The sequence below is a fragment of the Trematomus bernacchii genome, unplaced genomic scaffold (assembly GCF_902827165.1).
Source record: "Trematomus bernacchii unplaced genomic scaffold, fTreBer1.1, whole genome shotgun sequence".
Lineage (NCBI taxonomy): Eukaryota > Metazoa > Chordata > Actinopteri > Perciformes > Nototheniidae > Trematomus > Trematomus bernacchii.
In genome coordinates, this window is record NW_022987648.1 from 8,469,714 (window position 1) to 8,496,436 (window position 26,723).

A 26,723-nucleotide genomic window follows, 5' to 3' on the forward strand; every position below is an offset into this window, starting at 1 on the left:
ATTCACTTTGCACCCTCCCTGCATGTGCTTTTTTTCTCTTAAGCATAGTTACATCGTAACATTTACAGCAAAGGGAACGGCACAGAACAAGTCAGAGTAAACTGAGTAGATTCAAATAGGTACAAATTCAAGGGTACAAAGATTAGTAGCAGCATTATCAGAGAGAGTTAGCGTATAAAAGGAGTGAAGTAGCCAGTAATAACATGAATACATTGTAGAAACGTTTAAATTGCCCAGTGATATTTCACAGAACACTGTGTGTGTACCTGCAGGAGGGCTGGGCCACGATGCTGGGGAACTGACACTCGCCGTGCACGCAGTAGTTCTTGAAGTGGTCCGGACAGGCGATGTATCCGATTCCTTTCCTCGGATCCTTTTCATTCACCACTGCACAAACACAAACACACACGGGACACACACCATCCATTAAGACTGAAAGCACATGTGCCCCTGGCTGCCTTTCAACATACATTACTATGCTGCATAAGAAAGGCGGAGGATAAGAGAGGAAGAGATAAATAATAAAGAGGTTGGACAGAAATGAAGTCTTGAGAGCAACAGATAAAAAAAGAATTGAGAATCAGAAGTAATGCAGCTTTGAGTGGCAGCACATGTTATCAAGCATTGCGCCCCCGGGTACACATGCACTCACCTGTGGTGTCGGTCCTCGCGGAGTGTCCGTCTCCGCCTAGGATGTCGCCTGGAAAGGCCAAAAACACATTCAAACGGAACTCAGGGCACTAACAACCTCTCCTGGAGCTGAAACGCCCTCCATTAAGGGTTACAAGTGCAGAGAGTCGAATGTGAATTATTATCTCAACAAAAGGGTTCAATCGGTGAGTGCACCCGTCTAGTTCATGCGTATTTATGTGAACCATTCTCTTCAAAAGTGAGAGGCCATCTCCCCAGAAGCATTAAGGTAGAATGGAGCAGAGCCGGGAAGAAAAGATCAGAAGGAATAATGTTTTTTTTTTGCTCGCCTTATTGCTCGCCTTATTGCCGCATTGAATTCCTCTTTTCACAATGGTTAGACAAAATCTCCCGTTCAACCATTAGCATTTTATAGTGATTGATTATGTTTCTCCCCATAAGTCTGTGAATGTATTGCCTCAAAAGGAGGTAGTATTTCCCAGGATTATGATGCGAATATTTCTTATTATTTATTGACTCAGACGACGATTACAATTTAGGAAACAAAGCAGTGTTTTAGCGAGATCAGAACCTTGAGTATTATATGTATCATGGATGCTCCGATCGCCAATTTTGGGGCCGATCGCCGGAATCAGTATCGGCCGATACCGATCGCCGATCCGATCGAGTGGGCGGGGCCTAAATGGAAGATTTAAACATCACTTTAAATCTTCCATTTAAGTGATGTTTAAAACTCAGTTAATGGGGCTCATTCACTGGAGCTTCCACAAACAACAATCAACTTAATTATTACATTCAAATTATGTATATTATTCAAGTTTACATTCACTTTGGATAATACCACGGGAGAAATGAGCGGAAGCGCTCTCTCTCCCTCTCTCTCCCTCTCTCTCTCCCCCTCTCTCCCCCCTCTCTCTCTCCCCCTCTCTCTCTCCCCCTCTCTCTCCCCCCTCTCTCTCCCCCTCTCTCCCTCTCCTGACAGCCCGTCAGTATCGTCTCATGCAGCTCGCTGATCCAGTAATGTGTGAGGCCGACAGTGAAGAATAAACATATTTATAACTAGTTTAGCTTGTTCCAGAGGTAGATAAAATAGCTATGTGTGTTAGGTCTAACTCTTGTGTGTTTCGCTCCGCTCACCGCTCCGTCACAGCGGGTGGAGCTGCAGGATTTCTGCTTCACACACACGTTGCATACCGCTATTTTACTGTCTTTTTCGGACACCTTAAAATAATGCCAGACCGGTGAAGCCATTTTGGCGAGCTTGTTTTGCCGCGCACAGAGAAAAGTGTCATGTATTTTACGTCATGCGATCGGCCCTCGCGATCGGCATGTTTAGAGAGCACCGATCGATCGGTAGAGAGTGAGTATCAGCAGATCTCGATCGGTGACCGATCGATCGGAGCATCCCTAATATGTATTAAATACTTATTTATATTTAAAAATCAAATATGTGACTAAATTAATTTTAACACTGCTCAGAGGGGAGAGGCTAAACAAGACTACAGCTGCAAAAATGCCTTACTTTGAAAATAAATGTTTTCCTACTTTAATTTTTCTTAGCTCCACACAGCAAATTCATATTTCTTTGTGCTTTCATGTCAATTTGGCGAACATATGATACATTAAATCAGTGGTTCTCAAACTTTTTCTGTCAGGCCCCCCCTTTGGAGAAAAAAAAAAGTCGGACCCCCCCAACACAAGTCAGGCTCAGTGGCGGCGCCAGAGATTTATTTTGGGGGTGCTGTGGGGTAGCTTGACGTTTCATAGAGGGTGCTCAAACATTTAGGGTTTCCCATTAATGTACCGGTCGCTACAGTGGAATGTTCTACTGCAACAATCCCCACGCATATACACAATGTACCCGCGACTGTTACAATGAAGGCTTGATAATCAGCTCACGGCATATAGGTGCAAGCAGGGGTAAAGTGCTATTTTTACAGGTGGTGTGTGGACCTCACATAGGGAAGATTTATTTTTAAATATTGAAGTTAAATGCATCAATCTGGTGCACTTTGAGAGCAACATTAAGAGATCTATGATACCTCTCTCAACACCCATTTGAAACAGAACTGTAAACAGATTTTCTTTTTCTTTATGGATATTTTACAAATCACCCTTTTAAACGTTATTCTTTTTTTACTGTCATATAGTATTTCATACCTGTTTTTCATTTATTCTCTTATTTTTTTATAACTATAATGATCATATAAACGTGTGCCTCGGAAATAATTGTTTACATTAATCGTGACCAAACCGTTTGAGACCCACTGAGATAACTTAGACTAAAGTTAACTATCTAAACACTGAGAGAGTCCTTTAGTTCACTGAGTCTCTCAGTCTGCCAGGAGAGGACTCTCCTCCACTTTGTTGTTGAAAAAACTCCTTATATCCGTTAGCGTAGCTCGCTAGCACCAGAAGCTAACAACAACGATCTCCGGTACCGGTGCGCTCTCTCTCTCTCTCGCTCGCGCACGCACACAAAATGGCTCGTTCCACACACACACAGAGCCGAGCTTTAATGAAACACAGAGACCCACTCGTAATAGTACTGTACTGTATCATATTATTTTCGAATCAATAATTTTTCAAATTAGGATTTTTTTTTTTGTAATCTTTTTAATTTAATTTTTAATAACCATTTTTCCTCCTGGTCTCTCACGCCCCCCCCCCTGTCATGCCTCTGCGCCCCCCACTTTGGGAACCACTGCATTAAATGATCGTGAGGATGATGATTAAAAATCGTCTGAGCCGGGCTGGATTTCCTGATGAAAAAACAAACCGATTGTTTTTTGTAGAATTGTAGTACGCCAACGTGGATTAAACCACATTATTTTGTTAAATAAAAACATGGTGATGTTTTGTAAATGATTACATGCCTCTAATTTAGCACAGAATATGATCCTATCCGTGACATATGGATCTTATTATTCAAATATTTGTATTGAGAAGAAGCATACAAGTGTAAGCAGTAGTATATATTCTTTGGGGTGGAAATCATGCTTCCCTTTTTCCAACATAGAAAACAAACATAACAGCCAGCAAGAAATAATAAGGAAGACAAAACATAGCATGACAGGAATAGCATGATTAATGCCATACCTACTCATAGTGGGAAAGAACATACAAAAAGTATATATCTAATGAAAAAATAAAAAAATAAAATTGTGAAAAACAAAAAACAGAGTGGTGCAGATGAGCCCAGATTACCCCCCCACCCCTCCCTCCCCGAGCAGTGCCACCAAGCCATTAAAAACGATTGTTTGTGAGGTGCATTTCAGCCGACCGTCCCTCTTATAAATGAAACCATTGGACCCCACATCCTTTCGAATTCCCCCAGTCTATCTTTTAGGATATATCGAATTCTTTCTAAATGCAGAGTATCAGTCAATGCCGTAATCCAAGCTTTACAACTGGGCACATCCTTTGATTTCCATAACAGGAGAATACGTTTCTTTGCACACAGGAGGCCATAGGACAGGAGATGAAGTTGTGCATTTTGAAGTGTGTTACAATGTTCAGATGTGCCCAGTATCACTAACACTGGATCTGGTTGTAGTTGGACTTTAAATGCTTTTGAGAAGAAAGAAAATATTGCGACCCAAAAGTTCTGTAGTTTAGGGCATAGCACATAGCTATGAAGTAAGTCTGCCTCTGATTGTTCACATTTATCACAGGTTGGTGACAATTCGGGAAAGATTCTATGGAGTTTTGTGACATATGGATCTTAACAAAGATCCGCTATAGTAATCAGACATAAATCTATCAGCTGTTTATTTCACGAGTTCCAATGTGGCAGCTTTTTAATCACTGCTCCCTCTGGTGGATCCATTGCAGCTGGTTTCATTATAATTTATCAAGGGGGCGTATCAAGTCATGCGGGGGGGTTTTCCTTTCTGCGAGGATCGACTCCGTGCCGATCACGCCCCCACTGCGGTAGGGACGTCCGCAATTAGGTGCTAGGTAACACGAGGTCTAATTTTACCCAGGTTTTAATCCCTTGGTGTCTTGGCATTTGTTTCTGTCCCCAGTGTCCCTTATTGAACTAGAATGTGTGGAGTGGATCGATGGGGGTGGTCCGACCCACAGGGTGTGAGGTGGGGGAATACAGATTTCTATTTGTGTTCCAGACCTGGTTAGCCCTGATTGCTTTACTCCCCATTACCTCTCAAAGCCTACATCTTGCTTCTCACATCTCAATCAATTGTCCTGTTGGTCCCCGGTGATGCCAAGCCAATCAAACGCTTTTCAAATGTTCCCCTACACAATAAAAGCCCCCCCTCACTGCCTCCCTTTCCACCAGCGTTAGCTAGATTTCGTATAAAGCCAAATGAGTCCATATTAAGATGTTGGCTGATCATACCTCAAAGAAAATCAAATCAAAAACATCCTCAAAAGAACGATGTGCCTTTGTCTTCTCCCATGTGCATTAGCAACGGGACTCGGTTGAGGGATTTACCACACAGAGATTATTAAAATAACATTATCCCCGGAACAAACAAAAACCGCACCCAAATAAAAGATAGTACACTAAAAAGGGTGGATTACCTTTCAGTAAAATTATCAATATACATAGCAGAGGAGGATGTGGGATTTGGGGATTATCTTCGCACGCTATTCCAAAATGTAATTGAGTGGAAGTGTAATTTTGAAATGTGTTTGGAGCTGCAGTTTGAGGGAAATATAGGGTGTGCTGTCTGTGTTTAGTCCCGTCTGTCTCCACGGCCTCACTTCAACCCAGAGTGAACACCTGCCAGATTAAAGGCTTCCGCTGAGTGTTTGCAGGTGTTGTTGTGACTTTGGGAGTGATTGTTTGGGGCTCTGACCTTGGCATCGGCCCAGGTGCTTGACCTCGATGCGCTCCTGCTTCTGACAGGACGCCTCCTTCACCTGGCAGGGGTTGTCGTAGGAACGTCCATCTGAGGCACACACCTGGTTGAAACTGATGTGGGAGCAGTCGATGTTGCAAACACACCTGCGGAGCAAAGAAATCACGTCAGAGTGGTACGCTTCCTGGAGTTTTATTAAGTATCTATGTCAAAGTCAAAGACGTAATTGGGATATGTGAAATGGAACACCCACATTGACCTTTTCTAAAGCTATCCGTAGCTTTAGAAAAGAGGCCAAGACACTAAACAGAAAGTACTTAGACTATATAACACATCTAGAGTTGGAGAGAGTTGCAGTTGGTTTGAAACTGATGTGATGGTGTTCACCACAGTAGCCACAGTGACCTTCTTCAGCTGACTTTGAACATTTACAGATTTGGTTTGAACGATTTGCGAGATAATTGATCATTTTGCCTGAATCTATGGAGTGCTTTATTCAAGGGGTTTTCAAAGACATGACCAAACATTGACTTTAATCAATCACGATTGAGTTTGTGTTTGGGCCATGGCTCAGTTTAAAATTTAAAGCAAAACTTCACATTTTTTCTCTGGCATGATTTGACATAAGATGATTTCACTATTTTTCATAGTTCGTTGTTGTAACCTTTTAAATTAAATACCCCAAAAACAAAACTAGTCTAACTGCTTAATGGTCCCAAATTGTGATCAGTAACATAGGTCCTTAATAGTTAAGATATAATAAACAATGAGACGTTGCAAGGGAAAATAAAAGGTACAAACTAAAAGTAAACAAGTTGTCAGCCATTTAGTTCTTGATTCTGACAGAATTGTGTGTTTGTTTTTGTTTTCAAGAAAATGTTTGGAGCCACCAGTGACAGTGAAACAGTAGACAGAGGGGATGACACGCAAAAATGGTCCTGAGGTTGGATTTGAACCCGGGGCCTCCGCAGCGGGGAGTGGGCCTCACTGTGGGCGCCAGGTCAACCGAGTAAACTATATGGCTGCCAGACTTGTGTGTTTGTTGGACTGCGAGGCACAGAGACTGAAATTCGTTCGAGGATTAAAAATGAGACCAAAAAAACCAAAACAGTACAGCTTGCACTCAGTCAGGACGTTGGACCATGCATAGTAATCCTGTGCAAACTGGGTTTTGGCACATTCAATCTGACACAATAGCAAAATGGATTTAACTTTGCAAAAAGCGACAGGCTGCACAGAGGGCTGGATTGACAAATGATGGATTCCTACAATGGCAGGAAGCAATTAATAATGAAAGAATTGTAGATAACACAGCTCCACATTTTCTTTGTGTTGCAGAGAGAATTCTGGCCTCAAAAACAGCCACCAGTCTAAAGCTGTCATTTATTTGAGATAACATGGAAAATAGCTTAAATGGAAAATAATAACTTATGGGTTAATACTATCATAGTTCGCACTGAAACAGCTTGATGGAAAACAAAGTCAGTGAAGATTGCAGAACAGCTTGTTTCTGCTTTTACACTGTTTCGTTTTAATGTCCTTCGACAAAACCCACTCGTCTGAGAAATTCTAAAAATGATCTGGGAGAAGACGAGGACGCTTGCAGAGCTCTGGCTCTGAGGCCACAGGCATGTCTGGTGTATTATTTTGGGAGCTGAGCCTACATTACCTTCAAATGGAATGGAAATGGAAAATTCTCAGTTATTTCCACAAGCTAGTTATAATCACTGATAGCCTGTTTAAAATGCATTTGCTTCTCGCGACTTATGATTACTCTAAGTGCAAGTTGTTCGATTTAAAGTTTGGGAACAGTCTAAAAGTACAATTAAAAGTGTGCTCGTTTTTGTCTTAGCTCCTTACAACCATATACTTGTTCTCCTCTGTAAATTGAATCAGTTACCTCCCTTTCCATGAAGCGGATGTATCTGGTGTGATTTCGAGACAGACTGTAATTGTTAGGATTATGTTTTAAACAGGACCCAGGCGCAGGCAATGACTGGAGATGTTTAAAAGGTTTATTGTTCTGAGACTCAGGCGGGTTTGGAGACTATGGAGGTCCGGAGTGGAGGTAGGCAGTTCAGGCTGGACTGAGAACAGGGCAGGCAGGTATGGTGAAGGAAGAAGCAGGCAGGTTGGCTGGAAGCTCTGGTGGCCGATGGCTGAGGGATCGTACACTGGTGTAGAAAACAATCTGGCGGTGAGTTGCTGGGAGACTGGAGTAGATATGCTGTGTCTTGATTGGATTGATGAGGGACAGCTGAGCCGGTCGGCCAGGTGAGTGCAATCAGGCTGCTGCCTGCAAGGGAAACCACACCCCCTCCACACACACACAGGGGAACAAACAGGGACACACAGGGACACAGTTTGGGCCGTGACAGTACCCCCCCCTCAACGGGAGCCTCCAGGCGAACCACCAGGCTTGTCTGGGTGGTCTCTGTGAAAGTCCCGAATGAGAGAGGGACCTAGAATGAGCTTGCGGGACACCCAGCTCCTCTCCTCAGGACCATAACCCTCCCAATCGACCAGATACTGGTACCCACGGCCCCGGCGGCGAATGTCCAACAGCCGCCGGACCGTGTAGGCCGGGTGGTCATCAATAACAAGGGTGGGTGGAGGGGAGATGGCTGGAGGGCACAAAGGGCTGGAAAACACTGGTTTCAACTGGGACACATGAAAGGTAGGGTGAATTCTCATGGAGGGAGGCAGCTTGATTGATTGATTGATTGAAAAGTTTATTAACAGCTTGTATATTGGGTACAGTACAGTACAGCTCAAAACATACAATTGTTAAGGGGATGCAGACCAGAGAAAGACTTTCGTCTTGTTTACATCAGGGTCCCCCATTTCCAATTCATCATATCATTTAAGACATATAAGACATATTTGACATACAGATGGCTTATTTACAATTTACATACAGGTGGTTTTTTACATACAGATGGCTTATTTACAATTTTCATTTTAGATTTCGTTCTAATACATCCTAACTGGACATTTAAGACATACCAAGTCTACAGATATACAGTTAGTAACAGAGTCTAAAATGCGAGTATATACATAGATGGGGGGGGGGAAGCTGTCCATTGTACGACAGGTTGAGATTTGTACCATTACCGGGGCCAGTTTTGCAATGCTTTCCCCCGAAGGTGCTCTTTAAGAGAGGTTTTGAAGGTAAGTATAGTTTTACTTTCCTTTACAGTTGTGGGAAGAGCGTTCCACCTTGATGTGGCATAATTGCGAAACGTGTATTCCCCTTTTTTTGTGCCAAATCTGGGTTTTACATGATTTGTGGAGCTCCCTCTGGTGTTATGATCATGGTATTCCTTGACCTTTGGGAAGAATTTTGACATGTACATGGGTACCATAGAGGTGTAGTGGATCTTGTAGACCAGGCCCATTGCAAGTAGCTGTACTCTGTCGTCTACTCTAAGCCATCCTAGGTTGTCAAAGTGGGCAGAGGTGAGGTGGGTTCTAGATGAAAGGTCAAGCAGTAGTCTGACCAGTTTATTTTGCGATGTTTGAAGTTTTATTTTTAGCGCCTTGGAGGTGCTATGGTACCATGACGTGCAAGCATAGTCATAGTACCCTTGAATGAGTGCTCCTGCCAGAGTTTTCAGGGTGTTTTTGTTTACCAGAGAGGAGATCCGGTATAGGAATCTAGTTCTTTGATTGACTTTTTTTATTACATTGGATGCCATTTTGTCACAGGAGAGGTTTGCCTCAAGAATAGATCCTAGGTATGTAATTTCCTTCTTACTTGTGACAATAATGTCACCCACTGCAACTGAGAAGTCGTCGGATTTGCTGAGATTATGTTTCGAACCGAAGAGAATGGACTCTGTTTTACCCAGGTGTAATGATAATTTATTATCGGCGAGCCAGGTGCAGATTCTGCCGAGCTCGGAGCTGAGGGTTTTTTCAACCTGCAATCTGCTCCTGTCAGAGACCAGCAGGGCTGAGTCGTCCGCGAACAGGAACAAGTTGCAGTCACATGCTGATGACATGTCATTTGCATAAATTAGGAACAGTAACGGACCTAATATGCTTCCTTGTGGAACACCACAGCTCACTGGGAGGGGGGGGGACAGAGTACCGTTTACCTCCACCATCTGTTCTCTCCCCTCCAGGTAGGATTGCATCCAGCTCACCGATAGTTTATCAAAACCAATTGCTTTTAGCTTGTCAATCAGAATGGGGTGATTGACAGTGTCGAAAGCCTTTTGTAGGTCCAGCATCACCATGCCGCAGTATTTACCCTCGTCCACCTCTTGTTTGATGTGGTCGTTCAAATAAAGAAGGCATGTGTCAGTGGAGTGGGATGTTCTAAAGCCAGATTGAAATTCATAGATTAGTTTCTTTTCTGCGAGGTACTTTTCGACCTGTTCATATACTATTTTTTCCATGACTTTCGAGATGGAGGTAAGTATAGAAACAGGGCGGTAGTTGCCTGGGTCCAATTTGCTGCCCTTTTTGTGCAGGGGGGTTACTCTTGCAATTTTGAAGTCTTTGGGTACTTTTCCCTGTTTTATGGAGAGGTTAATTATGTGAGCTATGACTGGTGAGATGGCGGTTGCTGTGTCTCTGAGGAATTTGGAGGGGATATTGTCGTGGCCAGTGGCCTTGTTAGGTTTGAGGGCGCTCAGTTTAATGAGTACCTCTGCTGTTGTTACCCTTGCTAGACTGAAATCATCTTTGCGTACCCCTAGGTTTTTGTAGTAGGTCATGATGTGATCTACTCCAAAAAGCCCTGAGTGGGAGGGTAATTTATTTACAAGAGTTGTGGCTATGTTTGTGAAAAAAATGTTCAAGTACTTGGCCACATCCAGTTTGTCTGTGATGAGCCTGTTATCTGTCTTTATGTTTACGTTTGAAAATCTCGTTTTGAGTTTTTTACTGCAGCCAAGCTGGTTATTGAGTAATTTCCAAAGTTCACGGGGTTTATTTTTGTTTTCCTCAGTTTTGTCATTGATGAAATTCTTTTTGGCAGTTTTGATCATGGAGCTTACGTCATTTCTTAGTCTGTTTCTTTCAATTTTTAGTTCAGTCACGTGGGCCTGGAGTTCACTGCTCGTGCTTTTGGAAAGCATTGACTGACTTTTATGAAACTCAGAGCATTTTTTGTCTCTGGTTTTCATGGCGGTCAGTATGCCGGAGTGCATCCACGGCTCAGCGCGATTTTTTACCCTGGTTGTTCTTAGGGGGGCCAAATCATTGAGTATTGCAGAGAATTTGTTTTTGAAACCAAGCCATGTTTCTTCAACTTGTGTACCACTGAGCTCATCTGACCAGTCCAGGCTCTCCAGTTCTAGGTTAAAGGCCTCGCTAGAGTAGTTTTTGAGGTCTCTAGATATGACTGTTTTGTGACAGCCGGCCTTTTGTTTTAGCTTTTTGCGGGTACAGAATATCATATAATGATCACTTAAACCGCATGCTATAACCCCTTTACTGGAGATCCTGGACCTGTCAGAGGTCAGAATGAGATCAATGGTAGTTTGTGTTGTTTCACATACCCGGGTGGGTTGGGTGATTAGCTGGCTGAAGCCGTGCAGATCACAAATCCTACTGAAGGACTTGAAGACGGACGTGTCTTTACGTTGCATATCCGTGTTCCAGTCTCCAATAATAATTGTCTCTACATCCCCCACATCAGCCAAACACCCATCTAATGTATCATAAAAGTCACTCTGTTCCGGTGGTCTATAGATTGTCCCGACTATTACAGATTTAGCATTGTCAAAAAGAATTTCAACCCACACAGATTCAATATTTTCATGATGCAGGTCAGTACGGTTTTTGAAATTGGTGTCTTTATGTATGTACATGCAGACACCACCTCCATTCACGTTCCTGTCCCTTCTCACTACAAGATAATCTTCAATTTCAATCTCTGAATCTGTAATGGAATTGTCCAATTTGGTCTCAGAAAAGCATAATATGCTTGCCTTACCGTTCATGAACAGTTGCCTGAGTTCAGCCAGTTTGTGTCTCAGGCTGTTAGTGTTCAGATGAAAAATATGTAGTCCATTTTTGTTGTTTAAATGCATAATGTCGTCAGCTTGAAGATATTTGTCTTTGTCCGTTACAGCAAACGGCTTGCGGCCTGCCGTGGTGCTTGGAGCGGTGGGGTGGTGGGGGGAGGGAGGCTCCGTTGTAGCTTTAGCCGTCGATATGCTAGTAGGGTGGCTAACAACATGGTGGATATTTGTTCCCTCGGATCTCGGTTCTCTTCCTCTCGTCACTGCCTCATGCGTGTCTGTCTGCCGAGGCGTCCCCGGGGGAATGTCGAAGTCTCCGTTGATTCCTCGGTCTCCGCTGTCTCCATGGTCTCTGTTGTCGTCGCGTAGTTGTTGCTGTAGCGGAAGAGATGCTAGTTGTGATGCTAGTTGTGATGCTAGCTCCTCGAGCCTGCAGGAATGGCTTCTTGTCTGCACCGGGCCCGGATTCAGATGGATGTCTCCCGCTAACAATAAGACCAAGACGATCATACTTCTTCGGTCTAGTTTGCCTGACGGGGGTAAGTACTTTCGCGTCGGGTTTGCAGTTAATAATGCATGAATGCTTGCACTTCCAAAAGCGAGGTGTTTCCTTTCCCAGCCGTTGAGAAGGTAAAAGTCATTGTGGTTCATTTTATCCCTGCTTTCACTACTCTCCTTCTCTAAGTGATGTTGCCTCATTGATGAGTTGAGGTAGGAGTCCATAATCCATATTGTCAGGAGGATGAAATATGTAAAAATTCGTGAGGAATAACCTCCAAAGCGGGAGCTCTCGAAAATGCGACCACTCATAGCGAAACCGGAAGGAGCTTGAGTCTAACAGCAGATGGATTGATTATGCGCTCGATCACATAGGGACCAATGAAGCGTGGTTTCAACTTCTTAGACTCAGCTTGTAAAGAAATATTTTTAGATGAAAGCCAAACTTTCTGACCTGGTTGGAACTGGGGAGCTGCGGTCCGGTAGCGGTTTGCAATATGCCGATTGCGTTCAGCGGAGCGGAGAAGGGCAGAGCGGGCATCCTTCCAGATCCTCCGACAACGACGGAGATGGGCTTGGACAGAGGGAACTGCGATCTCGTCCTCTTGGGCTGGGAACAAAGGGGGTTGATATCCAAGAGAACATTCAAATGGGGACATACCGGTGGCAGCACTAGACAGTGAGTTATGAGCGTATTCAATCCAGGGCAGATGTAAACTCCAGGAGGTGGGATTCCGGGAGGTGACACAGCGAAGTGCAGCTCCAAGGTCCTGATTGGCTCTTTCGGCCTGCCCGTTAGTCTGCGGATGATAGCCTGAGGAGAGACTGACAGATGCTCCAAGTGCTCGACAGAATGCTTTCCATACCTGAGATATGAACTGTGGCCCTCGGTCGGAAACAATGTCTGTTGGAATGCCATGAAGCCGGACCACATGATTGACTAGGAGGTCAGCAGTTCCAGAGGCTGTGGGGAGTTTAGGAAGAGGCACAAAATGAACCGCTTTGGAAAAGCGATCGACAATAGTGAGAATGGTTGAGTTACCCTGTGAAACCGGGAGGCCGGTAACAAAGTCTAGGCCGATGTGACTCCAGGGACGACTAGGGACTGGGAGAGGCTGGAGTAGACCGATAGGAGCCTGGTGTGAAGACTTGCTACGGGCGCAGACAGTGCAGGCCAGCACAAAGGCTCGAGAGTCCGCTTCCATGGAAGGCCACCAGAAGTGTCGTCTCAGGAGGGACAGGGTCCGATTCACACCCGGGTGGCAGGCAAAGCGGGAAGCATGGGTCCATAGGAGAACCTGTGAGCAGACAGAGTCAGGTACAAACAAACGGTTATCTGGACCATTTCCTGGATCTGGCTGGTCTCTCTGTGCATTCCTCACTGAGTTCTCAATCTCCCATGTCACAGCGCCCACCACTCTGGTAGCAGGGATTATGGTGTCAGGAACTATGGGGTCCTGATCCACTGCAAACTGCCGGGACAATGCGTCAGGTTTAAGGTTTTTAGAACCAGGTCGGTAGGTAAGGGTGAAGTTGAACCTGCCAAAAAACAATGCCCAGCGTGCCTGACGGGAGTTTAGTCGTTTGGCAGTTTGTATGTAGACCAGGTTCCTGTGGTCTGTCCACACAATGAATGGATGTTCACAGCCTTCCAGCCAGTGCCTCCATTCTTCCAGCGCAAGCTTTACAGCAAGCAGCTCCCTGTTGCCAACATCATAGTTGCGCTCAGAGGTTGTCAGTCGTCGGGAAAAAAAAGCACAAGGGTGAAGCTTTTGATCGGAGACTGAGCGTTGTGATAGAACAGCCCCCACACCGGTGTTGGATGCATCAACCTCAACAATAAACTGAAGAGATGGGTCAGGATTCATAAGAATAGGAGCCGAGGTGAAACGTCTCTTCAGCTCAGAGAAGGCAGCCTCAGCCTGAGTAGTCCATGAGAAGGGGATTGCTGGGGAGGTGAGTTGGTTGAGAGGACCGGCAACACGACTGTAGTCTCTGATGAACCGGCGATAGAAATTTGCAAAGCCCAAAAAACGTTGGAGCTGCTTCCTGGTGGAAGGTTTGGGCCATTGTGCCACTGCTTGTACCTTCTCTGGGTCTGTTCTCACCTGACCTTGCTCAATGATGTAGCCCAGGAAGTCCACTGAATCCACGTGAAATTTGCATTTCTCTACTTTGACAAACAGCTTGTTCTCGAGGAGCCTTTGTAGAACCTGCTGCACATGTTGGGTGTGTTCCTCCATGGTCTGTGAGAATATCAGAATATCATCCAGATACACAAATACTGAACGGTTCAGGAAGTCACGGAGGACATCGTTCACAAGAGCCTGGAAGACAGCTGGGGCATTAGTGAGTCCAAAAGGCATCACTAGATACTCGAAATGGCCTAGTGGGGTGTTGAATGCGGTCTTCCACTCGTCTCCTTGACGTATGCGGACCAGGTGGTAAGCATTCCTGAGGTCGAGTTTCGAGAAAATGGTGGCCTTCTGTAGGGGTTCGAAGGCTGAATTGATGAGGGGCAGTGGATACTTGTTCTTGATGGTGATGTTGTTAAGGCCCCGGTAGTCAATGCAGGGGCGCAGGGAGCGGTCTTTCTTGGATACAAAGAAGAAGCCTGCTCCGACGGGGGAAGAAGAGGGTCTTATGATGCCAGCAGCGAGTGAGTCTTTGATGTATGTCTCCATGGCCTCACGCTCAGTTCGGGACAAGTTAAACAGGCGACTGGATGGGAGAGATGCCCCAGGAAGAAGATCTATTGTGCAGTCGTAAGGGCGATGAGGGGGCAGAAAAAAGGGCTCGCTGCTTGCTGAAAACCTCTCCCAGGCTATGATAAACCGGAGGGACAGCGGACAAGTTGAGTGGCTCCTGCTGAACTGGGGGAATACCGACCTCTGCTGGGGGAATTGCAGACCGCAGGCATGAAGAGTGACAAAAGGTACTCCAACTCCTTACTTGATTCTCCGACCAGTCTATGTGGGGGTTATGCAGTCTTAACCATGGCTGGCCCAGAACTAGGGGTGTGTGAGGGGAGGACATGACGTGGAACTGAATCATTTCATGGTGATTACCGGACAGGACGAGATGTAGGGGTTCGGTGACATGGGTAACGTGTGCCAGGAGCTTCCCATTCAGACCTCGAGCATTGAGAGGAGCTGTCAGAGGTTGAGTTGAGATGCCGGCTGAGGCAACCAGTTGGGCATCCAAAAAGCTCTCATCAGCCCCAGAGTCCAGTAGGACAGGCAGAGAGAGAGACTGTTGGTTTAACAACAGTGTGGCTTCAAGTGGCTTGCGGGTCTGGGGGGTTGAGGAAGAAACAGCCTTGCTCACCAGTATCCCCACCTTTACTGGCGAGCACCCTCTTTTGGGCGCTGGGGGCATGTGTCCACGAAATGACCGGAGTGACCCAGGAGATCGGCTGGCTCTTTCCCTACGGCGCTCCCTAAGGCGATTATCCAGTCTTATGGCTAGAGAGACCAACTCATCCAAGTTAGCTGATTCGTCCCTCACTGCTAACTCATCCTTAACCGAATCAGTTAGCCCTGTTTGAAAAACCCCTTGAAGCGCTGTGTCATTCCAACCCGCCTCTGCAGCTAAGGTCCTAAATTCCACTGAGTATTCGGCTACACTACGGGAGCCCTGTCGCAGTGAGAGGAGGCGTTTAGTAGCGTCCCTACCGCTGACGGGGTGGTGGAATACTTTCTTCATTTCCTCTACAAACTCTGGATAAGAATTACAAAGGTTGGACTGACTCTCCCATACAGCTGATGCCCAGGCTAGGGCGCTACCTGTAAGTAAACCTATCATATAACAAATCTTAGCTCTGTCGTTAGCATAAGTAGACGGCTGCTGCTCAAACACAAGAGAACACTGCATTATGAAAGACTTACATGTCCCTAAGGCACCTGCGTACCGCTCTGGAGTGGGAATATTAGGCTCACGTGAAGGGAGAGCGGGCTGGGCTGGAACCGGTGCTAACTCTTGTGGGGGAGCTGGATCTTCAGGAGCAGGCGGAGCAAGATGAGTTGAAACCAGGTTGAGGTGATGTCCCATCTGTGCTACGTTGGCAGCTAGTGATGCAAGGTTATCCATAACCTCTCTGAGCATCTGGTCATGCCGGCCCACGAGGACGCCTTGGTTGGAGAGAGCCTCACGAATTGGGTCCGAGCCTGCTGGGTCCATGGTGGCCAGATTGTTCTGTTAGGATTATGTTTTAAACAGGACCCAGGCGCAGGCAATGACTGGAGATGTTTAAAAGGTTTATTGTTCTGAGACTCAGGCGGGTTTGGAGACTATGGAGGTCCGGAGTGGAGGTAGGCAGTTCAGGCTGGACTGAGAACAGGGCAGGCAGGTATGGTGAAGGAAGAAGCAGGCAGGTTGGCTGGAAGCTCTGGTGGCCGATGGCTGAGGGATCGTACACTGGTGTAGAAAACAATCTGGCGGTGAGTTGCTGGGAGACTGGAGTAGATATGCTGTGTCTTGATTGGATTGATGAGGGACAGCTGAGCCGGTCGGCCAGGTGAGTGCAATCAGGCTGCTGCCTGCAAGGGAAACCACACCCCCTCCACACACACACAGGGGAACAAACAGGGACACACAGGGACACAGTTTGGGCCGTGACAGTAATACATTCATTCATCAGTGACACCGGCGCTTACTTGATGCTTTTAGCTCTCGCAAATTAACCAGGCAATTTGCTGTCGCACCACCATTTTCTGTGAAATGTAAGTGTGACACATTCTGTATTTGTCTCTGTGTGTGGGTTTCTCACAACTGCACAAAGGAGAGTTAACACGTAGACCTGCGTGCATGTGCATTCACGTCTGTGTGTGGCAAACGTGTAGTGTGACCCTTAAGTTTGTGTCAGGCCTGATCAGCAGAAATTACACCCAGATTGCCTTCCCTAGACAGTTGCTGCTGAGTAGCGCTGAATGCTAGATTCTGTAATTATAAATCTGTCATTATTCTCCCGGTCTTTTTCATTTTCCCATGGTGCCTCCATCTCAGTAAAGCACAGGCATTCAGCTGTCTTACAACGGCATTTGCATACACCCCACGTGGGCTGCCACCGACTCAAAACAGTGTGCCCACACACACACGCCTTCTCAATCAGCCATGATGATTCGTACTGCTGACATTGACGTTGATTGAAACGGCGTGCAGCAAAGCGTGGCAGTGCTCAGCTACTGTTGTAATGATGGATCAGCAAAGTAAGAATGATGTGAAGAAAGGCTTCGTTGTGCCTCAGAGGAGACACAGAATGACCTGCCGCTGCACAAAGAGACTCTAACAACACAGCTTAAAGGGTCAATTCACCCACAATATATAAAACATATACTTCTTCTTACCCCTAGACAATTTAATGTCAGTTTTATTTGCAGAGGTTTTGAGATATTTGCCCCAAAACCTCGCTGTCAACGGGTATATATGGAAAAAGAGAAATAGTCTGAATGAACTGTCGACAGCATTTTCTGTGTATTATCCTGAGAAAAGAGGATACTGTCTTTGGACATTAATGCATTCTTTAACGGGCTGCACAATTAATCTGAATTTGGTCGCAATATGGGCTTGGGGAATCTTTAAATAATATGAAAACATATTTGTTATAGGCTAAATATGTGTGAAAATACAATTTTGAATGAGGTTTAGTAGAGCTGTAAGGATATCCCAGCCTACAAATCATATTCTACAGACTTAACAAAACACATTTGGTAGGTACAGATCCTCTTTAAAACCCCACCATTCGTAAATGATAAATCCCTCCAATACAGTGAATTATATCGCAATTGCAAAATCAATTGAAATAATCACATATAGACTATTTTCCAAATCATACAGCCCCAATTCTTTTCCCCACAACTTATGGCTTTACAAATTGCACAAGTTCACATATTTTAAATGACTTAAATAATTGGCAGCACTGATACCTAACCACATATCCAACACAAACTCTTGGTGACACAAGACAAAAATTGATTAAAAAAAACGATATTTTCAACACTCTCACTTCGTGCTCCTCTGCTTCTAATGTGTCTGTCACAATCTTTTTTCACATGCCTGCCAAGGTTTTATCCGAAAATAAATCTTTCAATTAAAGTAAGCTCAGACTCTACCATGTACAACACTGCCTGACATGTTTCCATTCAATTCTCAGCGTGCAAAACACTTATTGTGAAAATAAATGTACCGCTGGCAATATACATCCTGCAACAGGTGATTTCCCCTTAGAAGTGAACCGTCTCCTTACTCCAATTGGTTCAATTCATATATTGAAGCCCTAAACTATTTAAAGTTCAAGGACCCTACATATAGCAAACCTGTATTAACACATGCTAAACTCAGGTTTCTGACCTGGGTAGATCGACACAGTACTGATTCTGCAGGATTTAGGCAAAAACAAGTTCCCAGTTAACACTCCTTATGTTTATGGCTTACAGTGTCACAGTAGACATACTTTTCTTGAGTATCTCTCATTCAGTATTTGATTAAAATACAATTTAAAACATAATTTTCTCTTTTCCTTACAGATTCTGCATGGTAACAATATAAACATGTAGTTTGAAGGCAGCTAATTGGTTGATACGAAATTGGCTTTAAATCTCAATATATTGTATTGTTGCCTTAGACAAGGATGTCATGTTTTTGGTTGGTTGGTTCATTTGTCTGTGAGCCGGATAACAAAGAAACAGCTGTCTCCATGTTCATGGAACTTGGTGGAAGGGTGTATCATAGACGAGAGAGGAACCAAGTTTGGAGCAGATTTAAAATCAAGGGGATACACAAATGATTTATTCCTTATGGAAATGGCCCTGGCGGGATCTGCACTCTCCAAGTGTTCTTCAACAAAGGTACCTACTATCATTTTTGTATCACTACAGTATATCTAGAAAAGTATAAAATCCTCTAAGAGGGATAGATCCCACGTCTCACATTGTATTTGGGTGGATGCAGATACCACACAGTCAAATCCCAAATTATCTGCACAGCTACTTACCACAGGAGGCAAGTGAGATTTGTAACCTTTAAAGATTATAAACCACAGACTCTAATTTTCGCAACAGTCACCCTCAAGACTAGATTAGGCATTTAATTAAAGTCTCTGCGTTATCATAAAAAGTATCTAAATTAGAATAGTTTTATCATGAAAGGCGGCAGTGAGAAGAATTGTGAGGAACTGAGAATCAGAGGAAGAAATCTTAAGAGCTTCTGAGCTAAAAGGGAATGTCCACACAGGGGGTATAAGCTTTGCACTACACACATGTACATGCATATATGCACATCCCCCCCCCCCCCACAGCCTCCCATCGTAAAGGGCTCTCAGAGTCTCGGTCCATCCCAAGAGGCCGCTGTTGATCGGTGGATGATGTCTGGGCCTCATACATTTTTAATGAGGCCTCTCACTTTCCCCACAATATGCACTATAGCGCTGGACTGCAGTGCGTCAACACATCCTAATGCTACTCGCACACACGTCTGAACACCTGCAGACAGGCGTGCACAGACATATACATGCACCGCTATGTGCTAAACCTTGTTTTCCCAAATCGCACACCAAATCATTCCTTCACACATTCTGCTGAGAGAAGAGAAGTGTTAGGTATGTGTGTGAAGTGTGTAGTACCTATCATAGTGTGTGTGTCACATGTGCGTGAGGATACTGTCTTAGCAGGATGTGTTGTATTGATTAGTTCACTGCAATTATTCCCCTCCCATCAACGCCCCCACGCCCCCAGACTGTCTGCTGGCTACCAATGGAAAAGGCCCCTTTACACACATGTAAACATCTCACACACACAAGCTGAGGTCGACATATTCTCTGACTGCCTCTTGTTATTTTGTATAAATCCTTAGCAGCAAACAATGTTGCAACTGAACATAGCATTGATTTTCATAATCCTTAGCCTCACATTTCACTGTAATCCTTTGAGTGAGAGAGAACAACAGAAAGAAAACTAGAGAAGGGGGTGTACATTATATTTATTTATATATTTATTCACATGATTTAAGGAAGGACACACGGAAATAATGCTGGGGTGATTGGTGGTGTTGTGATATCAGGAATCATTATAGGAGAACTGTTCTGTCTACCGGGGATGGACCCTAGGGCCCGAGGGGCCCGAGGGGTCAGGGGGTCTTGGCCTCTGATTGAATTGACTGTTGCTGTAGCATTTCTTGTTGGAAATGCAATTAAATGACTACAAAGAGACACAAAACAACTACAAAGAGAGGCAAAACAACCGAAAAGAATGCCAAATGAGTGCAAAGAGTCATGAATCAAAACACAAAGGGATGTAATAAGACTACAAAGAGATGCAAAACAACCTCAAAGAGACTTAAATGAGTGCAAGATGACAGAAAAACAACTACAAAGGAGTGCAAACTGACCGAAGAGAGACAAAACAACACTGAAGACATGACGAATAAGCAGCAAGAGACACAACACAAGTGAAAGGAGTAACAACAACTATGACAAAGGGATGAAATACAACCATCAAAAAAGCTAAAATACCATCAAACCACAACTTCAAAGAGACGTTAAATAAGTGATGAGATTCAAATCGTACACAAAGGAAACACGAAATGACCACAAAAAGACGTTATTCAACCACAAAAGAGATGCAAAATGGATTAAAAGAAAAATCTAAACTACCACAATTATTTATTGGTTTCTTGTTTATCAGTAGCGTGTTGTGCATGTGCCCAGTGGCCCATTGGCTCACAATGTGAATGTCAGTAATGTGAGGAGGGCTTCCAGTGTGTGTGTGTGTGTGTGTGTGTGTGTGTGTGTGTGTGTGTGTGTGTGTGTGTGTGTGTGTGTGTGTGTGTGTGTGTGTGTGTGTGTGTGTGTGTGTGGCTTCTCCCAACTCAACAACAATAAAGGCAGTCTCCCTACTCGCCTGTTGGCCTGTGACTTGTCGTCTGTCTGGCTTTTTATTGAAATTCCCTTTTGCCCCCCATAGAATGAGCTTTAATAAGGAAACAGGTGCCAGCTTTGAAAGGCCCTCCGCTCTTTTTCTCAGGAGGAGTAAACCCAGCGTTCACACAGCCCATCTCTTTGACTGTCTCGCTATTTGCTCCTCTCCGGCTTTAATTATATCAACACTGATGGGTGCTATTGATGGGTTTGAAAGCATGGGTTTTTCTGGGTAATTGCAGTTTTACACCACAAATGGATCTAAATGGCTTTTTGCGACACTTTATTGATCCTTCAGGGGTAAATTGGTCTTTTTTGTCCAACTGAGTACACACAGCTACAGAAGGATGATGTAAGGATAGCAACGCTTCGCCACAGCAGGGGGGCAAAAAATTGGTTCAACCTACATACATCCTTTTCTTCACATCACTGAGCACATTTTTTTTTTTCTTCCAATTTATATCCAGATTGTAAGTCTTGAATGATTTCTATTATTACGCTGTTAAAGTACAGACCATGTTACAACATTCTTTTTAAATGATGATTGCACTGAAGAGTAGAGCGATGGTTTCTTTTTTTAGCGGCAATATCAAATGTTGTCCATGCTACCAGCAGTTACAAGTGTCTTATTTTGAAAAGTAAGGCATTCATTTAATGGGGTTTTTAAAAATCCTTTGAGCTGCTGCCCACATTTTAGAGTAAATTGAAAAAGTTAATGTTGTGCTCAATCAGTCAATCAAAGCTTTTAAGGTGGGACAGGTTGTTTTTCTGTACCAAAAGATAAAAAGAATTACCATTAAAATGTTGAAAAGCGTTGACAGAATCAACATTACATTTAATTTAGCTGACACTTTTATCCAAATCAACACACAAAGTGAAATCAATTAGGACGCAAACTCAGAACAGTGAGAATCATTTAAGTTCATCAAATACAGCGTTAAATAAGCCAAACCATTTTAAGTGCTACAAACAAAAAGGAGACATTTGTCTTTTGTAAGATTTGTATTGGCCAATGGAAAATGTGTGCTTTTATCAAACAGCGTGTTTAAATCATCAATACAGCTGCAAGGGTCCTTGTTTTAAATTGAATCTATCTTCGTATCTCCTCTCTCAAAAAGTGATGAAGAGGACTCTTATGTCGCATTCACACCAGCCTTGTTTAGTCCGGTTGAATCGAACCCTGGTGCGTTTCACCACTTGGTGCGGTTCGTTTGGGTCGGTGTGAACACAGTCTGAGACCTCTGAAGTGAACTAAACAACCGGACTCTGGTCCGCTTAAAAGAGGTGGTCTCGGACCGCTTGCAAGTGAACTCTGGAGCGGATCTTCGCTGGTGTGAACGCAGTCCGCACCAAGACATAGGAAGTGTAGTATTTACGAGTCACAAGAAAGCGGATGTCTTCAAAATCTTTCGCCAAACAGTGAACCAGAATGAAGTGTTGAACAGTGTCGTGTAAAGTAAAAATGCTCCGTTAACTATGCATAAAAGTCAGAGCCACCTGTCGTCGGTGAAACGCCCCTCCTTACAGCAGAACGTCTCTCATTATATGTGTTATAATGTTTTTTATCGCACGTTGTCTGATTGTATAATCATATGCGCGGGCCGCTAGAGTCTGTTGATCTCCAGATTAACAGCAGCATGAAAATAACCTGCCAGTGCTCCATGGCGGAGGCTACGGTAGAAATTGCCGGAATTTGCGTTTTTACCCCCTCTGACCAATTGTTGAACAGCATTTCCGAGCACATGACTTGTGTTTAAAGTTTATAGTCCGTTTGAGTTTTGCGCGTGTGAACGCAAACCGAACCTTCTGAAAAATGAAACAATGTAACAAACTGTGGTCTGGTGCGCACCAGAGAAGCGGACTATTAGGTGTGAATGCGACCTTAAAATGTCAACTCCTTTATAACATAATTTAAGTTAAAGTGGACCTATCATGCTATATTTGAAAAATATATTTTAGGGCCATACCTATATAAAACATGTCTGTGAAGTTTTTTTTTCAAAATACCAAAAAGATCATGCATTTTAGCCATGCCTCATTTCGCTCCATTTGCTCTTTTCCAGCCCTGTTTTTGCAAGGGCTGATTCTGTGAGAAGTCTTCTTCGCTGCTTTTGTGGCAGACTACAGCGCCACTTACAGGCCTGGCATATGTACTACAGCGTCTCCAGCGCTTTCGAGCGGTCTCTCATTCCCCTGATAGGTGGAGAGTTGCCCATATAGGCGGAGCACCCCTTTTCTGACGTCAGAAAAATTCAAACAATAATCAGCTCCGTTGCAGCCCCGTTTTTAGAGATTTGGGTATGGAGGAAAAGTTGTGTTTTCTGACACTTGGTGAGTTCCCTGACACACCGGGGACACATATTCATGTATAAAAGACGTACAAAAGTGCATTTTGCATGATAGGTCCCCTTTAGCTTCTCTTCTGACACAGGTTCTACGTCGGCTGTAAAAAACATCGGGAGGAGGGATATCACTCACAACTAATTGGTTAAGGAAAATGTAAAACTGCTCTCAAACAGAACACGACTGACATGGATATAACGCCAGTCTGAATGATGAAGAGAAAACAAAATGGCACTTCAGTCTGATTATCAGACTTCCTTTAGTTCTACATACCCTAAAACACTCAGAGTGTCTGAAACATCACTTTACTGTCACCTTGCTTTTGATTACAGTCATCTCTCTCCACTCATTCTTTGATTAAGTGACGGTTTTGTTTGATTAAGAATCAGATGCCGCCTGATTGGAATAACCTGTCATTTTAATCAAAATGATCCTACGCTACGCCAGCGGTTGGCTGCTGTTTGATGACAATTACCTGCTGTTGGTTTGCAATCACATGTCTGATTATTCACCAGAAACATTCTTGTCAAAACACCGTGGGGCTTTTGAAGGATTAAAGCGTAGTTTCCGTTTTACATGAAGGCATGCTGAAATATTCATACGTCTGTGAAATGCTTTTTTAACAAGACACATCATTGACTTTGGCTGTCTCTTTTTTCTTATCCATTGTTTTCCATTGGAGTAAATGTTCTTCTGTATATATTGTGTAATTGCCTTTGTTCCATTTATGCTGCACATGCTTGAGGCTCCATTTTCTTTTATGTTTTCCGCTTTGTGTTCACCCATCATCGACAGTACATCGCGCTGTTTGTGACCTTATGAATTCTACCTTGGGGGATTAAAGAATTACCAATAAATCCATTCCTGCGTTTAAGGAGAATACTAAGGCGCATTTGTGAAAGTGGGTGGCATCAAGAGGAGTGGACTCCAGCTGTTTGGGATTTGCAACAAGGCTCAGAAAGCATCATGAAACCATTCGTTGGCATTACGGTTATTGCACACTAGGGTACATTATCTTTCCATTACATCAGGCAGTTTGAGAGAGTCATACTCTCAGGGCACTTCTAATTTCTGGCGGTACAACTGGGATTTCTTATAAGCGCTGCCTTCCTTTTGCTGATACCAGCTGATCCTTGTTCCACAACAACTCAGTAATGTTGGTTCATTTAAGCTTCATTCATGCTGTACAAGGCAAAAAACACTGATGCTACGGTCCGGAAACAGTACACCAGTTGAGCCTTCATTTAATTGGACGCTTCCCCCCCGGGAGCCAATAACATTACTTGCATCTGTTTCATGTGCAATAAATGGTTAAATTCATGACAAACGTTATTTCATCGCTGAACTAGTTTTCCCCCCTTGTGAGTCAAAGTCATTTTTGGCCTGACATTGGCGAGTCCTGTAAGGATAGTAATTGGATTTCCAGAATAAGCGAAAATCTCTTTTCTCTCTGTGTCCTGCTCTAGTAATTGGGGTTAAATGAAATGGTCAACCATGCACTAAACCTCAGTGGGTGTTCAGCAGCGAATGTCTTCAGTAGAAAAAGAAGAGTTCTCATCTAAATTCTTAGTGTGCAAACTCACTAAAAAGTCTCAAATGACAAACAAAGGAGGCATTTATTTTATAGAACAGGTTAAAGAAGATGTCTCAACATGACCTTGACAAAAAAAAAACATTTGTGTTGAACTCACCAAACATCCTCTGCGTCCACATCGCATTCAGCCCCAAACTGGCAAATATCGCAGGTGGACGTTTCCGCCTGCGGCGTTTCAGCTGAGCCATCTTCTCCTAGAAAAGGCAGAAAGAGAAAGAGTTTAACTCGGTAATCATCCGAGACAGATTTGTTAGAACGCGTCTGTGACTGTATTTGTCTTTCGAGGTTCATTCAGAGGGACTCCAAACCAGTAACAAAGGCCCCTAACAATGCATCTCTCACAATGCAAAGTGACCGTGAGAATCATCCTTGGACAACTCAAGCACATTTATATTCTGCCATATCCCGCCACAATCCCACACAAAACCATCTCCTTCATCCTTTCACTCCTTCCCCTCTCCTCCACCCTCCACTGCTCTTCGCCTGACTCTCATCCATCACTCCCAATATCCCCGCTGATCTATCTGGAGTCCCTCTTTTATTTCATCACGCTGATTTTCTCGCGCTGTGAGTGCGACGACTCCTTGGCCGCGGTGAGGGTACTGGCGTCAGGCTTATGGCAGCTTAGGGACCCCGCCGGTGCATATCACGCCTCATGAGCGGCCAAAGGGGGAGAAGGAAGAGGAAAAAAAAAAAAAGCAATTCTGGCCAATCTCAAATTGCATTCTCATACCACTGAGGACTCCTCAAGTCTCCGCACACTTCCGCTCTTCTTCGCTTTCCCCTCGGCCCTCTTCTCCATTAGAAAAACTCTATTTTTAAACTTAGTAGGGCCCGTGAGGACTACTATGGAAAAGAAGACAAAGAGGTTCTACTTGGCATCATTTCCACATGTCATATCTTTAATCTCCCCAACGCACTTCGGCTACCATGCATTTCTCCCTTGTGTGGCCTCTTTCATTTCCCCTGCTGAAGCTTTTGTTATTTCTTTCCTGGTGACATGCTGGATGAATTGAAAAGAACTCTGGTAGAGAGGTTTAACCTGATCTTCTGCTGTCTAGCTTAAGTCTGGTTTGACTCTTATTTTCGGGTCAAAGCCAGTTAACGTGTCTTACAGTAGCTGTCGTTCAGTTGAATCCAGTTCGCTTGTGACTTTCCTCTTCATAACTCTGGATTGTGTGGCTGTTGTAATATAAGATTGAAAAGTGCCTTTGTCGAAGATGTTAAGCTTCATTCAAACGTCCAGCCTTTGCTTTCAATGTCTTTTCCTTTTGAAGCTGTGTCTGAAGCTGCAGGTGTTGGAAGGAAGCCATGGCAGTGAGGCATTATGTCCTCTGAATGTTGAACATTTGCAGTCAGACGGGGAGATGTACATTCTGTATTCACAGCTTTGGGTCGCTTTACCTTCAGGTCACAGTACTACGAAGGTGTGAAAGCTGCGTTGGCACTGAACGCCTAATCATCTGCAAAAAGCCATTTCTGCAAATACTCCCATTTATTATTCTAGAGTCTAAACTACTCAAAGTTTCACTGGAGCTTTATTTGTTTTCAAAATGTCACATTTTCTCCAAAAGTTTCCCCTCTCAAAAGATAATTAGCTGCTTTTTCGCAGAAATGAAGGTAAAGGTGTGAAAGTGAAGGCGTCTGAAAATAATGGCCTTTTAGTTATAAAAATAATGATGGCTTAAAGTTTCACAGCGATGTAGAGGTAGGTTTTAAATTAGTCAGACTCCTCTGTCCTTGTTAACTTTTGTATTTATATATATATAGTCAACCACATCGTGTTTCTTTTTAGTCAAGTTTTAATTGACTAAAAAGTGGGCATTATGTTCTTATCTAAGTCAAAGAAAACCTTATCCATTTGAGTCTTTTATTCAAAGAAAATGATGAAAATGATTGAGTCATCAGATTAGATTTAACATTTG

General features: G+C 43.9%; 1 protein-coding gene across 1 annotated transcript in view; it reads right to left on the bottom strand.

Annotated features, from left to right (window-relative positions):
• tmeff2a (transmembrane protein with EGF-like and two follistatin-like domains 2a) overlaps positions 1-26,723 on the bottom strand; it is a 125,465-nt gene that overhangs the window by 10,760 nt on the left and 87,982 nt on the right. The window contains 4 exon segments of the mRNA XM_034134658.1: positions 267-387; positions 653-700; positions 5,475-5,623; positions 24,896-24,992. Of these exon segments, the coding sequence (XP_033990549.1) occupies positions 267-387; positions 653-700; positions 5,475-5,623; positions 24,896-24,992 (415 nt within the window).